The sequence below is a fragment of the Crassostrea angulata genome, chromosome 4 (assembly GCF_025612915.1).
Source record: "Crassostrea angulata isolate pt1a10 chromosome 4, ASM2561291v2, whole genome shotgun sequence".
NCBI lineage: Eukaryota > Metazoa > Mollusca > Bivalvia > Ostreida > Ostreidae > Magallana > Magallana angulata.
The window spans coordinates 19,571,943-19,585,189 of NC_069114.1; the positions used below are offsets into that span (position 1 = coordinate 19,571,943).

The window sequence follows — 13,247 nt, forward strand, 5'->3', positions numbered from 1 at the left end:
TGTAGTTTTTTACGACCTTTTTTGTGCACACTCAAACTCTGAAACTATCAGAGACATGAATATGAAATTTTCAGGATAGGTAGACCATAGTCTGAAGTTGAGCCTATTGTTTTTGTTTTACGCCAGTGGCGCCATTCTTGGGGCTCACTTTGGCTCGAAAATTGGGTACAAAATTTGTTCCTCATTTTTTGTCTTCAAGATTTCTCAGAGATGGGTCGATAGATTTTCTTGAAATTTGCAGGAGTGATAGAACAAAACTTTATCCTCAGGAATTTATTTCATTTTTTCAAAAGTTCATTTCCTGTCATCCGTTTCCTGTCCTGCGTCAAAAATCTTGTGACATTGAGATCTCAATAATGATTAGGATTTCGGCATTCAGACTTTGTAGGAATAAAGATCTATGGTTGTAGATATCTTCAAATTATTTTGTTTTGTTTGTCATAACTTCCGGTCGTCACCGGAAGCACTCTAAAAATTATTTTTTTTTGCATTAATTTTATTTCATATTGAATTAAAGTATAAGTATTAATCCTAACATATGTCATATAATCCAATTTCAAATAAATAAAAAAATTCTACTTCCGGTTAGATATCTCAAATATCTCACTTCCTTGTCAAGAGACAAAAAAGAAAGAAAATGACTCCACGAGAGCTCAAATACGCTGACGACTTGAACAACCAAACATTGTTGGATAATAGCCTAAAATATGTTTCTGTGTTTACCTTATTTTGATTGATTCGTCGTCACTTCCGGTCGTCACCGAAAGCACTTAAAAATTATTTTTTTCCCCTTATTTTGTATATTTTACATGGAATGAATATATCAGTACACGATCTTATATATTTTAACTATACAATGTTAAATAAGCAATCTAATTCCACTTCCGGTGAGTTATATCAAATATCTTAAGAAGCTATCTATTTTATAAATTTGATATCCGAAAAGTTTAGTCACTGTAAGTGATTGAGACATGAAACTTTCATGAATGATAGACAATTGATTGAAGGTGTGCTTAACGGGTTTACTTTTGTCAACCGTCACTTCCGGTGCTCACCGGAAGGGTTCAATCAATCATTGGTTTTAACAAGTCTAACAGATTTTCTTAGGTGTTTCATCTAGCATGATAAACAGTGATGTACACTTGGCAAATGTACAAGAACTACTAGCTTTTTTTCCATTGATCACTTTCGTTCGTCCGTTTCCAGTCTCGAGATAAAAAAAATATTTTCACAAGGATCTCAGATTTGGCAGATAGTATCGATATTTCTTTGTATCGTATAAAACAAATCGAACGGAAGACCTATTCGTTACTCGTAACGAGATCTAGTTATTATTAATTTTTTTTTTAATTTTGTGCACGCGATTTCTCGAACACCATTGGACCGATTTCAACCATTTTTTTAACAGATGATGAGTCATGATCTGAATTTTATATGTTTTTGAAATCTTTTTTATCGTTACTTCCGGTACCGATTTATCGGCCATTTTGTATATTTTTACGACCTATTTTGTGCATAGCTGATCTCAGAAACTATCAGAGATATGACTATGAAATTTTCAGAATATGTAGTCTAGAGTTTGAAGTTGTGCACTATTACGTTGTTTTACGCCAGTGGCGCCATTTCTTGGAGATCGCCTGGACACGAAAATTGGTTACGTATTTTTGTTCAAAATATTCACACGTTTTGATTTATATCTTTTTATCAGTTGATATTTTGTTAAAACATATATAACAAAAGTGGTAGAGAATAAAAAGTTCTTTTCAACGAAGTCAAGAAAAAGGGGCTGGCCCCTTCGTTTAGGGGCTAAGACACTCGTAAACTCTATAACACATACCTTAAAAACGATATAGATTTTGTAATGCATTATAGAAGCAAAGTTGTTGATCGTAACAATATCTATCAGGTAAAATCATTGCCACACCCATTTATTACGCAATTAGGGATTTTAAGGGGCCAAAGTACTTAAACTTTGACGCAATTTATCTTGAAAAGGAGACATATTTTGTTAAGCAGAAGAGAAAATGTTTGCATTGATGACTCTAATCGATTTCATTTATTAAAACACCAAAGTCTGTCCCCATTAAGGATCTAGAGGGCTGGCTCCTAAAATATTCAATCATTTGTATCTCAAAAATGAACAACAATTCTAGATGGGTGTAGGAACAAAAAAATTAAGTATTTGTGAGTCCATTCGAATGAACTAAAGAAAAAGGGGCTGACCCCTTAAACTAGGGGCCAAGACACTCGTAAAATCTATAACAAATACCTTAAAAACGATAAAGATTTTGTATTGCATTATAGAAGCAAAAGGTGTTGATCGTAACAATATCTATCAGGTAAAATCATTGCCACGCCCATTTATTACGTAATTAGAAATTTTTAGGGGCCAAAGTACTTAAACTTTGACGCATTATATCTTGAAAAGGAGACATATTTTGTTACGCATTGTAGAAGAGAAAATGTTTGCATTGATGACTCTAATCGATTCCATTAATCAAAACACCAAAGTGTGTACCCATTAAGGATCTAGAGGGCTGGCCCCTAAAATTTTCAGTCTTTTTTATCTAAAAAATGAACAACAATTCTAGATAAGTGTAAGAACAAAAATGTTAGTGTTAGTGGGACATTTCGAATGAACTCATGAATAAGGGGCCAAGACACTCGTAAAGTCTATTTCACATACATGTACCTTAAAAACGATACAGATTTTGTAATGAATTACAGAAACAAAGTTGTTGGTCCTAACAATATCAGATTGAAAAACTCATTGCCAAACCAATTGATGACGTAAATATAGATTTTAGGGGACTAAAATCTTACATCTTGAATGTGCTGTATGTGAAAAAGCAAAACTCTTTGTTACATGTTATATTTCAAGGGATATTGACAATCGTATGCATTATCTGTAAAGAAGTGATTAAAGAGGGAATTCTGAAATGTCATTTATATCTTAATAGTATCGTTTAAAAATTGAACGGAAGACCTACTCGTTACTCGTAACGAAATCGTATCTAGTTAAGGTCTTCCGTTTCCAATGGAAGACCTTATTGTTATTGCTTTGTTTCTTTTTCCCTATTCTTATTATTATTTTTTTCTCAATGAAAGTTTCAGATATGATAGATATTCGTCTGAACCTGATTAAAAAAAATTTGTGATGATGACGTTACATCCGTTTTTGAGACATTGAGATTTTTCTAATTTTTATATGGGTATTTTGTCTTCTGTCGTTCTCCTAAAGTATAAGATATATTAAGCTCAAATTTCTACGGTTGGTAAAGGAAAGATTGAAGTTTTGCATGGTTGTTGTTTTGTAAGTTTAGCACTTCTGGCGCCAAAGCTCGCTAGGGCTCGAAAATTGACATTAAAAAAGCGTAAATTTTTGTGCTTTTCTCTCTTTATCTTTTTTCTGGAAAATATTTTATTAAAACATGTAATGTAAAAAAGGCTTATATTTACAAGACCTTTCGGCTGATATCAGGAAAAAGGGGCTGGCCCCTAAAATAAGGGACCTAGAAGGCTCTAAAGTCTTTTACCCATAGCTCTTCACCGAGGGATATTTTGTAATAGATTATAGAAGCAAATATGTTTATCTCACAGTTATGTATTCAAGCAATGTAATGATTTTATCATGTGTTACGTAATTAAGGGTTTTTAGGGGCCAAAAGTCCAAAATTTCGATCACCCATATCTCACAAAGGAAAAATATTTTGAAATGCAGTACAGAAGAAAAGTTGTTCAAAATGATGTTCCTTACAAAATGCAACCGTCAAAATTTCGTTAAACGGCCCCTAAAAGGAGAAAAGGGACCGGCCCCTAAAACCTTCTTTCTCATATATTTCCAAAACAGTAACGAATTTCTCAACACTTGTTGAACAAAATTTGTGTAGAATTAAATGACCTTTTATTTGATATCAAGAAAAAGGGACTGGCCCCTATAAATTAGGGGACCAAAGGACTCTAAAATCTTTAATCTGCAGCCCTTTACTGAGAGATATTTTGTGAAATATTATAGAAGCAAATGTGTTTATCTTATAGTTCTGTATTCAAGCAATGTAATGATTTTATTATGTGTTACGTAATTAAGGGTTTTTAGGGGCCGAAAATCAAAAAATTTGATCACCCATATCTCAGAAAGGAAAAATATTTTGTAATGCAGTATAAAAGAAAAGTTGTTCAAAATGATGTTCTCAAAAAATTGCAACCGTCAAAATTTTGTTGAACGGCCCCTGAAAGAAGATAAGGGACCGGCCCCTAAAATCTTCTTTCTCATGTATCTCCAAAACGGTAAAAAAATTCTAAGCACTTGTTGAACAAAATTTGTGTAGAATTAAATGACCTTTTATTTGAAATCAAAAAAAGGGGCTGGCCCCTCAAATTAGGGGACCAAAGGACTCTAAAATCTTTAATCTGTAGCCCTTTACTGAGAGATATTTTGTGAAATATTATAGAAGCAAATGTGTTTATCTTATAGTTCTGTTTTCAAGCAATGTAATGATTTTATTATGTGTTACGTAATTAAGGGTTTTTAGGGGCCAAAAATCAAAAAATTTGATAACCCTTATCTCAGAAAGGTAAACTATTTTGTAATGCAGTATAAAAGGAAAGTTGTTCAAAATGATGTTCTCAACAAATTACAACCGTCAAAATTTCGTTGAACGGCCCCTAAAAGGAGATAAGGGACCGGCCCCTAAAACCTTCTTTCTCATCTATCTCCAAAACGGTAACGAATTACTAAACATGTGTTGAACAAAATTTGTTTAGAATTTAATGACCTTTCATTCCATATCAAGAAAAAGGGGCTGGCCCCTAACAAAAGGGGACCAAAGGGCTCTAAAGTCTTTAATCTGTAGCCCTTTACTGAGAAATATTTTGGGAAATGTTCTAGAAGCAAATGTGTTTATCTTATAGTTATATATTCAAGCAATATAATGATTTTATCATGTGTTACGTAATTAAGGGTTTTTAGGGGCCAAAAATTTTCTAAACACTTGCTGACAAAATGTGTTCAGAATTAAATGTCCTTTCATTTGAATCCAAGAAAAAGGGACTTGCCCCTTAAATTAGGGGATCAAAGAGCTCTAAAATCTTTTATCTATAGCCCTGTGATGAGAGCCATTTTGTATAAGGTTATTAAAGCTAGATTAGGTTAAAAAAGCAAGAGAACTTATACAAAAACAATACAATAAAGCATTAGTACTTCACTCCTTTTCCATAACATGTTTGCTCTCGAAAATCAAAGTCGATGATGTCATATTTCATTCTAAAAATCGAACGGAAGACGTCCTCGTTGCTCGCAACGAGATCGTGTCTAGTTAAGGTCTTCCGTTTCCAACGGAAGACCTTATTGTTTTTGTTCGGTTTCTTTTTCCCTATTATTATTATTTTTCTTTTTTTTTCTTTCAAATTTTGTGCACGCGATTTCTCAAAAACGGCTCAACCGATTTTCATGAAACTTTCAGATCTGATAGATAGTCATCTGAACCTTATAGGTTTTTGATTTTATTGATGACGTCACTTCCGTTTTTGAGAAACTGACGTTTTAGCGATTTTCAGAGGGGTGGCTTGTCCCTCTAAGTTCTCCTAAACTATAAAAGATATTAAGTTCAAACTTTCAGGGATAGAAGACGAAAGATTGTAGATTTGTTATTTTATTTTCATTTTGATCTAGCTTTAAAGGCGCCGAAGCTCGCCTGGACCCGAAAATTGAGATGAAAAAAACGTCGTAATTTTTTGTGGTTTTCTTTAATTATCTCTTTTCTGAAAAATATTTTGTTAAAACATGTAATGTAAAAATAGTTTTTATTTACAAGACCTTTCTTTTGAAATCAAGAAAAAGGGGCTGGCCTCTCAAACAAGGGGACTAAAGGGCTCTAAAGTCTTTTATCTGTAGCCCTTTACTGAACGATATTTTGTGAAATGTTATAGAAGCAAATATGTTTATCTCACAGGTATGTATCTAAGCAATGTGATGATTTTATTATGTGTTGCGTAATTAAGGGTTTTTAGGGGCCGAAAGTCCAAAATTTCGATCACCCATATCTCAGAAAGGAAAAATATTTTGAAATGCAGCACAGGAGAAAAGTTGTTCAAAATGATGTTCTTAACAATATGCAACCTTCAAAATTTCGTTAAACGGCCCCTAAAAGGAGACAATGGATCGGCCCCTAAAACCTTCTTTCTCATATATCTCCAGAACGGTAACATATTTCTAAACACTTGTTGAACAAAATGTGTTTAGAATTAAGTGACCTTTTATTTGATATGAAGAAAAAGGGGCTGGCCCCTAAAATTAGGGAACCAAAGGGCTCTAAAGTCTTTTCTCTATAGCCCTTTACTGAGGGATATTTTGTAAAATGTTATAGAAGCAAATATGTTTATCTCACAGTTATGTATCTAAGCAATGTGATGATTTTATTATGTGTTACGTAATTAAGGGGTTTTAGGGGCCAAAAGTCCAAAATTTTGATCACCCATATCTCAGAAAGGAAAAATATTTTGTAATGCAGTACAGAAGAAAAGTTGTTCAAAATGATGTTCTCAACAAAATGCAACCGTCATAATTTCGTTAAACGGCCCCTAAAAGGAGTTAAGGGACCGGCCCCTAAAACCTTCTTTCTCATCTATCTCCAAAACGGTAACGATATTTTAAACACTTGTTGAACAAAATTTGTGTGGAATTAAATGACCTTTTATTTGATACCAAGAAGAAGCGGCTGGCCCCTTAAATTAGGGGACCAAAGGCCTCTAAAGTCTTTAATCTGTAGCCCTTTACTGAGGGATATTTTGTGAACAGTTATAGAAGCAAATATGTTTATCTTACAGTTATGTATCCAAGCAATGTAATGATTTTATCATGTGTTACATAATAAGGGTTTTTTAGGGGCCAAAATTATAGAATTTTGATCACCAATATCTCAGAAAGGAAAAATATTTTGAAATGCCGTAAAGAAGAAAAGATACTCAGAAAGATGTACTTAATAAGATGCAATTTTCAAAATTTCGTTAAATGGCCCCTATAAGGAGTTAAGGGATCAGCCCCTTAAACGTTCTTTCCCATATATCTCAAGAACGGTAACGGATTTCTAAACAGTTGTTGAACAAAATGTTTTGAGATTCAATTGACCTTTTATTTGATATCAAAAAAGGGGCTGGCCCCTAAAATTAGGAAACTAAAGGGCTCTAAAATGTTTCATCTGTAGCTCTTTACTGAGGGAAATTTAATGAAAGGCTATTGAAGCAAATATGTTTACCTTACAGTTCTGTATCCAAGTAATGTAATGATTTTTTCATGTGGTATGGAATAAGGATTTTTTAGGGGTCAAGGGACCATAAACTATGACCAGCTATATCTCAAAAAGGAAAATGTTTTGAAATGCAGTGTAGAAGAAAAGATACTCAAAATCATGTTCTTTACAAAATGCAACCTTCAAAATTTGGTTCAGCGGCTCCAATAAGGAGGTAAGGGACTGGCCCCTAAAAGTTTTTTTTCTCAGATATCTCAAGAACGGAGACGAATTTCTAAACACTTGTTGAACAAAGCTCTTATCCCTGAAACAAAATAGTATCTGGCCCTTAGAATGTAGACCCCGTTTTTCTATTCTAAATCATGTTTAGCAAAATCAAGATCTAACATATATCTCAAATTCTAAAATCAGACGGAAGACCTCCTCGTTGCTCGCAACGAGATCGTGTCTAGTTTTACTTTATTTTTTGTTTCCAAATTTTGTGCACGCGATTTCTCAAAAACTATTCGACCGATTTCGACCATTTTTTCACAGATAATCAGACATTGTTTGAATTTTATATGTTTTTAAAAATTTTGTTGTCACTTCCAGTCCGGATTTACGGTCGATTTTGTAGTTTTTATACGACCAAGTTTGTGCACGCATAAACTCAGAGACTATCAAAGATATATTCATGAAATTTTCAGGACATGTAGACTACACTTTGAAGTTGTGGCTATTGTTTTTGTTTTACGCCAGTGGCGCCATTTCTTGGAGCTAGTCTGCGTCCGAAAATTGGGTACCAATTTTTATCATATTTTTCCACAAATTTTGTGCACGCGATTTCTCGAAAACAATTCGACAGACTTCCACAATTTTTTCACAGATGCTTGAACTTGATAATACCGTCATCCATTTTTAAAAATTTATTCTCGTCACTTCCGGTACCGATTTATCGACCATTTTATTCATTTTTACGACCTTTTTTGTGGACACAGAAACTATTAAACAATCAGAGATATGAATATGTAATTTTCAGGATAGGTTGACCTTAGTCTGAAGTTGAGCGTGTTGTTTTTGTTTTACGCCAGTGGCGCCATTCTTAAGAGCTCACTGTGGCTCGAAAATTGTGTACAAATTTTGTTCCCTTTTTTTGTCTACAAAATTTTTCAGAGATGGCTCGATAGATTTTCTTGAAATTTGCAGGATTGATAGAAAAATATTATATCTTCAGAAATTAATTTCATTTACCCAAAGTTCATACCCTGTCGTCCGTTTCCTGTCCCGCGACAAAAAGCCTGTGACATTGAGATCTAAAAAATGAGAAGGACTTGAGCATTCAGACTTTATAGGATTATAGACCTATAGTTATAGATGTCTTTTAACTATTTTGTTTTGTTCGTCATAACTTCCGGTCGTCAATGGAAGCACTTCAAAAAATATTTTTTCTTTTGCAGTTAATTTGTTTCATATAGAATTGAAATATAAGTAATAATTCTTACATATGTCAAGTATCCGATGTTAAATAATAACAGAAATTCTACTTCCGGTGAGATATCTGAAATATCTGAGAAAGCGTTTTTAAATAAATGTTTTACCCACGAAATCTCAGAAAGTCAAGTGATCAATACACGAAACTTATAGATGTCATTCGATAGAAAATGCGTTTAATCGCCTTTGTTTTGTCAACCGTCACTTCCGGTCTTCATCGGAAGGGTTCAAACAAATCAAGCTGTTTGAAAGTTTCACTGTTTTTCTTTGACAAATTTAGTAAAATTGATAAACAATAAAGTACAAATGTCTAATGTTTAAGAAATACTAACTTTTTGTTTCCACTGGGCATTTCCGTTTGTCCGTTTCCTGTCAAGAGACAAAAAAAAACAATGTCTCCACGAGATCTCAAAAACGGTGATGACTTGAACAACCAAACTTTGTGGGATGATAGCCCTAAGTCATGGATACATACTTAGGGGTATCAAACATTATTGTGTTTGAATAGTCGTCACTTCCGGTCGTCATCGGAAGCACTTAAAAATTTATTTTCCTTATTTTTTTCTTGACATGGAATGAATACCGGTATATCATTACACGATCTTATGTATGTTAAATAAGCAAACAGATTCTACTTCCGTTGAGCTATATCAAATATCTTAAGTACCTATCCTTTTAAATTTGATACCTGCGAGATTTTAGTAACTGTAAGTGATTGAGACACGAACTTTTATGAATGATAGACAATTGACTGAAGATGTGATTCAGTTTGTGGTGAAATGACCCCAGACCGATGTTAAGCATGATGTACAAGTTGCGCTTGCAATACTGCGTCTAATGACATCTTAATGAAATTGATTGGATGAAGTTTTAAACTCATTTAAATCGTGTTAAAGTGACCTCTACAATATCTTGTATCCCTTGGAATAATCGGGTTTCAATATTTGCCAAATCTATATGTAATTTGTGTGCACTTATTCTTATTTGAATTTAAAAAAAAGAAAGAACCTTCTTTGAAATGGAACAATTTAAGTAAGGTTAAATGTGTACTTATTACTTATGCATTTGGCTGTAGAATGACAATTTTTCATTTCCTTTTTCTTAAATATTTTTAATGTTTCTGTTAACTATGTTTTAAAAATCATTTTCAAAATTAATTTTAAATCGTTTATAGATACTGTAATAACATGTGAACCAATGGTATCGTCAAGGATTCTTCGTAGACAGGTTTGCCAACAAGTTTTTCTATTTCCTGCAATAATTGTAATCGATTCCATCAAGTAAAACTCTGTTGTCTCCGATGTTAGAGATGTGCAGAAATTGTCTCTAAAAATGTAATTTATTGTAAATAAAAAATGAACGACAATTTACGGAGGGGATCTTTTCGTTATCAGACATACTTCTTGTATTAAGAAATTCATGAAGTTTTGACACACTCAAACAGATTCTATAACCAATGATTCTATCAGTTTAATCAAATTTGATCATCCTGTTTTCGCTTAATGTCAAGATCTAGCAGGCACGTAGCATCATGACTTTTTCTCGCAGCAATTAATTTTCTTAAATATACATAGTAAAAATGGAATTATCATGGAGTTGCCCCCCCCCCCCCCCCCACCACACACACACACGTTTTTGGAATGAAAATGATTAGGAATTTGAAGATTTTTGGGAGTTGCCTTTCTCCCCCTCCTTTTTTTTCTTGTCAAGAATATTTTGGACGAGTCTGCATTCCCCCCCCCCCCACTCTCAAAATCGATGTTACGTGCCTGTCTAGTAAATGATTCCAGACTGTCTTTTTGGTGCTAGAACTATTATGAAGTCATAATTGATTTGATACATTTTCCCCGTATTTCACGGCTTTAAAGGAATTATGTAGAAAATAAAATAACATTTTGAAATTCTATATTCAATCACGGGAAAAGTAATCCCGGTACCGATGTTCGATTTGACGTCATTTTAAAGAGGAAGCCAAGAGCTTGTTTAATGCCGCTTTTTGGAGAGACTGTAGGCATACCATAAAGATGAAATTTGATAGGCAAATCATATTTCCAAAAAATATTCTGAAACCCAAGTATCTTATCATTAGTTCACATTAGTTGAAAAAATCCAACATTAATGTTATTGTTTTAAAAATGCTAATTAGGCTAATGCATTTAATTACAGCTATTCTGAATTGCAATTACCTGTGATATTTTCCTACGCTAAGATTCCAATCCACCAAAAATATACAATATGTAGTCCTTCTAAGATGCTAAACTTTTATTATTATTTGTATGTCAAGTTGCATGAGAAAAAAATATGATATTCTAATTTCCTTTCATTTTGATTTAATGAACAATCATAGTTACTTATGACCAGTCGAAAACCAGAAAAGACTCCTTTCTTAAGATAGTGTAAAATCAACAGGGGACTTATGTGTGGTATTGTGCATTTTTTGCCCCCCAAAATTAAAGTTTTATCAAAAGCTTAAAAAATAAGGTGGTAGATAGTTGAAATCATATTGAAAAAAGAAGTTTGTAAAAGGTTATCAACACAGTGATATCAAATGTAGAAATGACGTCATGAATATTGTCTTATTTTGATTAATTGATGTTTTGTAGCAAAATTTGGGTGTTTTCCGATGGTTTTTCGACCGGGAAACATCGAGCGCAGGCTTGCTCAAGTACCATGTTTTAGCATAATGTGTAAAATTATATAAAGAAAAACATGTGTTACAATCTTACTTGAGCAGACCTGCGCTCGATACTTCCGGATGCAAAATATAAAGAAAAAATTTGAATATTTTCATTTGTTTGCAAAATTGCGGGAATTTTGTCATTTAGGTGACGTCATAGATAAACAGTGAATGAGCAATGATGTCTAAAATCAAGATTAAAGTGATAGACATCCTATGTACAAAGATTTATGAAGATATGATTTTTATACGATGCTATTTAAAAATTGATTAAATTTGGGGGCAGATATTCGACCATACCAAATATAGTCCTTTCACCTTCCATGAGATAAAAACAAGGGGTAATCTCTTTAAAAAGGGATCAGTATACTCAAAAATAATATTACAAATACAAACATGTTTTCTTATTTACAAGACATTGTTATACATGTATGTCACCAGCAAACACAAAAAGAGCACAAAATACGATATTTCCTCAAATTAACTCCAAGTAAGTATACCTTGTTTTCAGGTTTTTATGCAAATAGAGCTAGTGCATTTGTATTGAAAGATGTATTTTCTATGAAAAAAATGTATCATCTAATAAAACAAAAAAATATCCTTCTCCATTGTGAATGTTTTTTAGGACTGAGTAAAGAATATCTAATAAAATTGAGACTATGAAATATAATTCTTAAGTTCTTTTTTTTGAAATTGCATTATAAGTAAGTTCCTTTTGATTTGTCGATTACCAGTAAATGCCTTGCAAGTAAACTTTGATAGCATCATGGTAACTGAAGTAGACAGGAACTTTCACAACTTTAACGGATATTCCGTCATTAACATAAACGTGATCTAGGATAGACCCACCTTCTGTTGTGGAAAAGGCAACTTTTTGTTCAAATCCTGTTGACTGAAAATAATTCGTAATTGGTCCGCTCGATCTGGCATCTTCGTTGAAATCTCCAAGTACAACACACTTAACTCCACGTCCTTGGAAAATATTTATAATATTTTGAAGTGTATTTAGAAAATTGCCAACATTAATTGTGCCTGGTCGGTAGATTACTATAACAATGATGTTCACTCTGCATAACTCTAACGCCATACCCTCAATATTTTTAAGGGGAAGCTCATGTACTCTAATACGTGAACAATCTTCCTTCTTTTTGAACACACCTATTCCTCCGCCTCTGGCTTGGCTTAATGTACGGAAGGTATCAGATGAATTTTTATAGCACATTCCTCTTGAAATGCTGTGAAAGTTAAAGCCGGGAATTTCAAATTCAGACAAGTCTTCTTCGTCTCTAAGCCACGTTTCCATTAAACATATCACATCTGCTTTCCTGAGTCTGTTGTCTGATTTGGTGTCCTGTAAATGTGCCCTTAGACTTTGTACATTGAGTAGAAGAATCAGTTTGCATTCTTCAGACTGAAGTTGTCCAATGTCATCTCCTTCTCTGCTGGGGGCGAATCTCTGCATGATGCTCAATGATGTTTTAACATCTGGATCAGCATAAATTTTCTTCTTAAGTTTCTCTTCATCTGTGTCTCTATGAATAGCCCATTCTTTGAAGTCACTCTACTAAGGGCTACATGTGCCTGACCAGCAGCAAAAGTACGATCCAAATTGACTACTATTTTGTCTGTTGTCATTCCTTGTACTTTGTGTGCTGTGCATGCCCAAGACAGTTTAAGGGGAAATTGGTGTCGAACTATGCTTTTGGTATTCTTTTCCTTGATATGTTCCTGAATTCTTTGAATCACGATCTGGTTTCCACGTGAAGTCATTTTTCCATTCAGTTTACCGATTTCTTTTCTATCAAATATCACTCCAACTCCTTGAAATTTTTTTTCTGATGCTCATCTCTTCC

At 33.4% G+C, this 13,247-nt stretch overlaps 1 protein-coding gene across 4 annotated transcripts in view; it reads left to right on the top strand.

The window, feature by feature from the left end:
- Nucleotides 1–13,247, top strand: part of LOC128179773 (uncharacterized) — a 94,974-nt gene that overhangs the window by 38,928 nt on the left and 42,799 nt on the right. The window contains exon 5 of one of the 4 annotated variants that reach the window (XM_052847361.1): nucleotides 9,892–9,944. The exons of the other annotated variants lie outside the window; for them this stretch is intronic. Coding sequence (XP_052703321.1) covers nucleotides 9,892–9,910 — 19 coding nt within the window. The 3' untranslated portion in view covers nucleotides 9,911–9,944. Of the gene's footprint in view, nucleotides 1–9,891; nucleotides 9,945–13,247 lie in introns of those variants that run through there. 4 annotated transcript variants of the gene reach the window in all.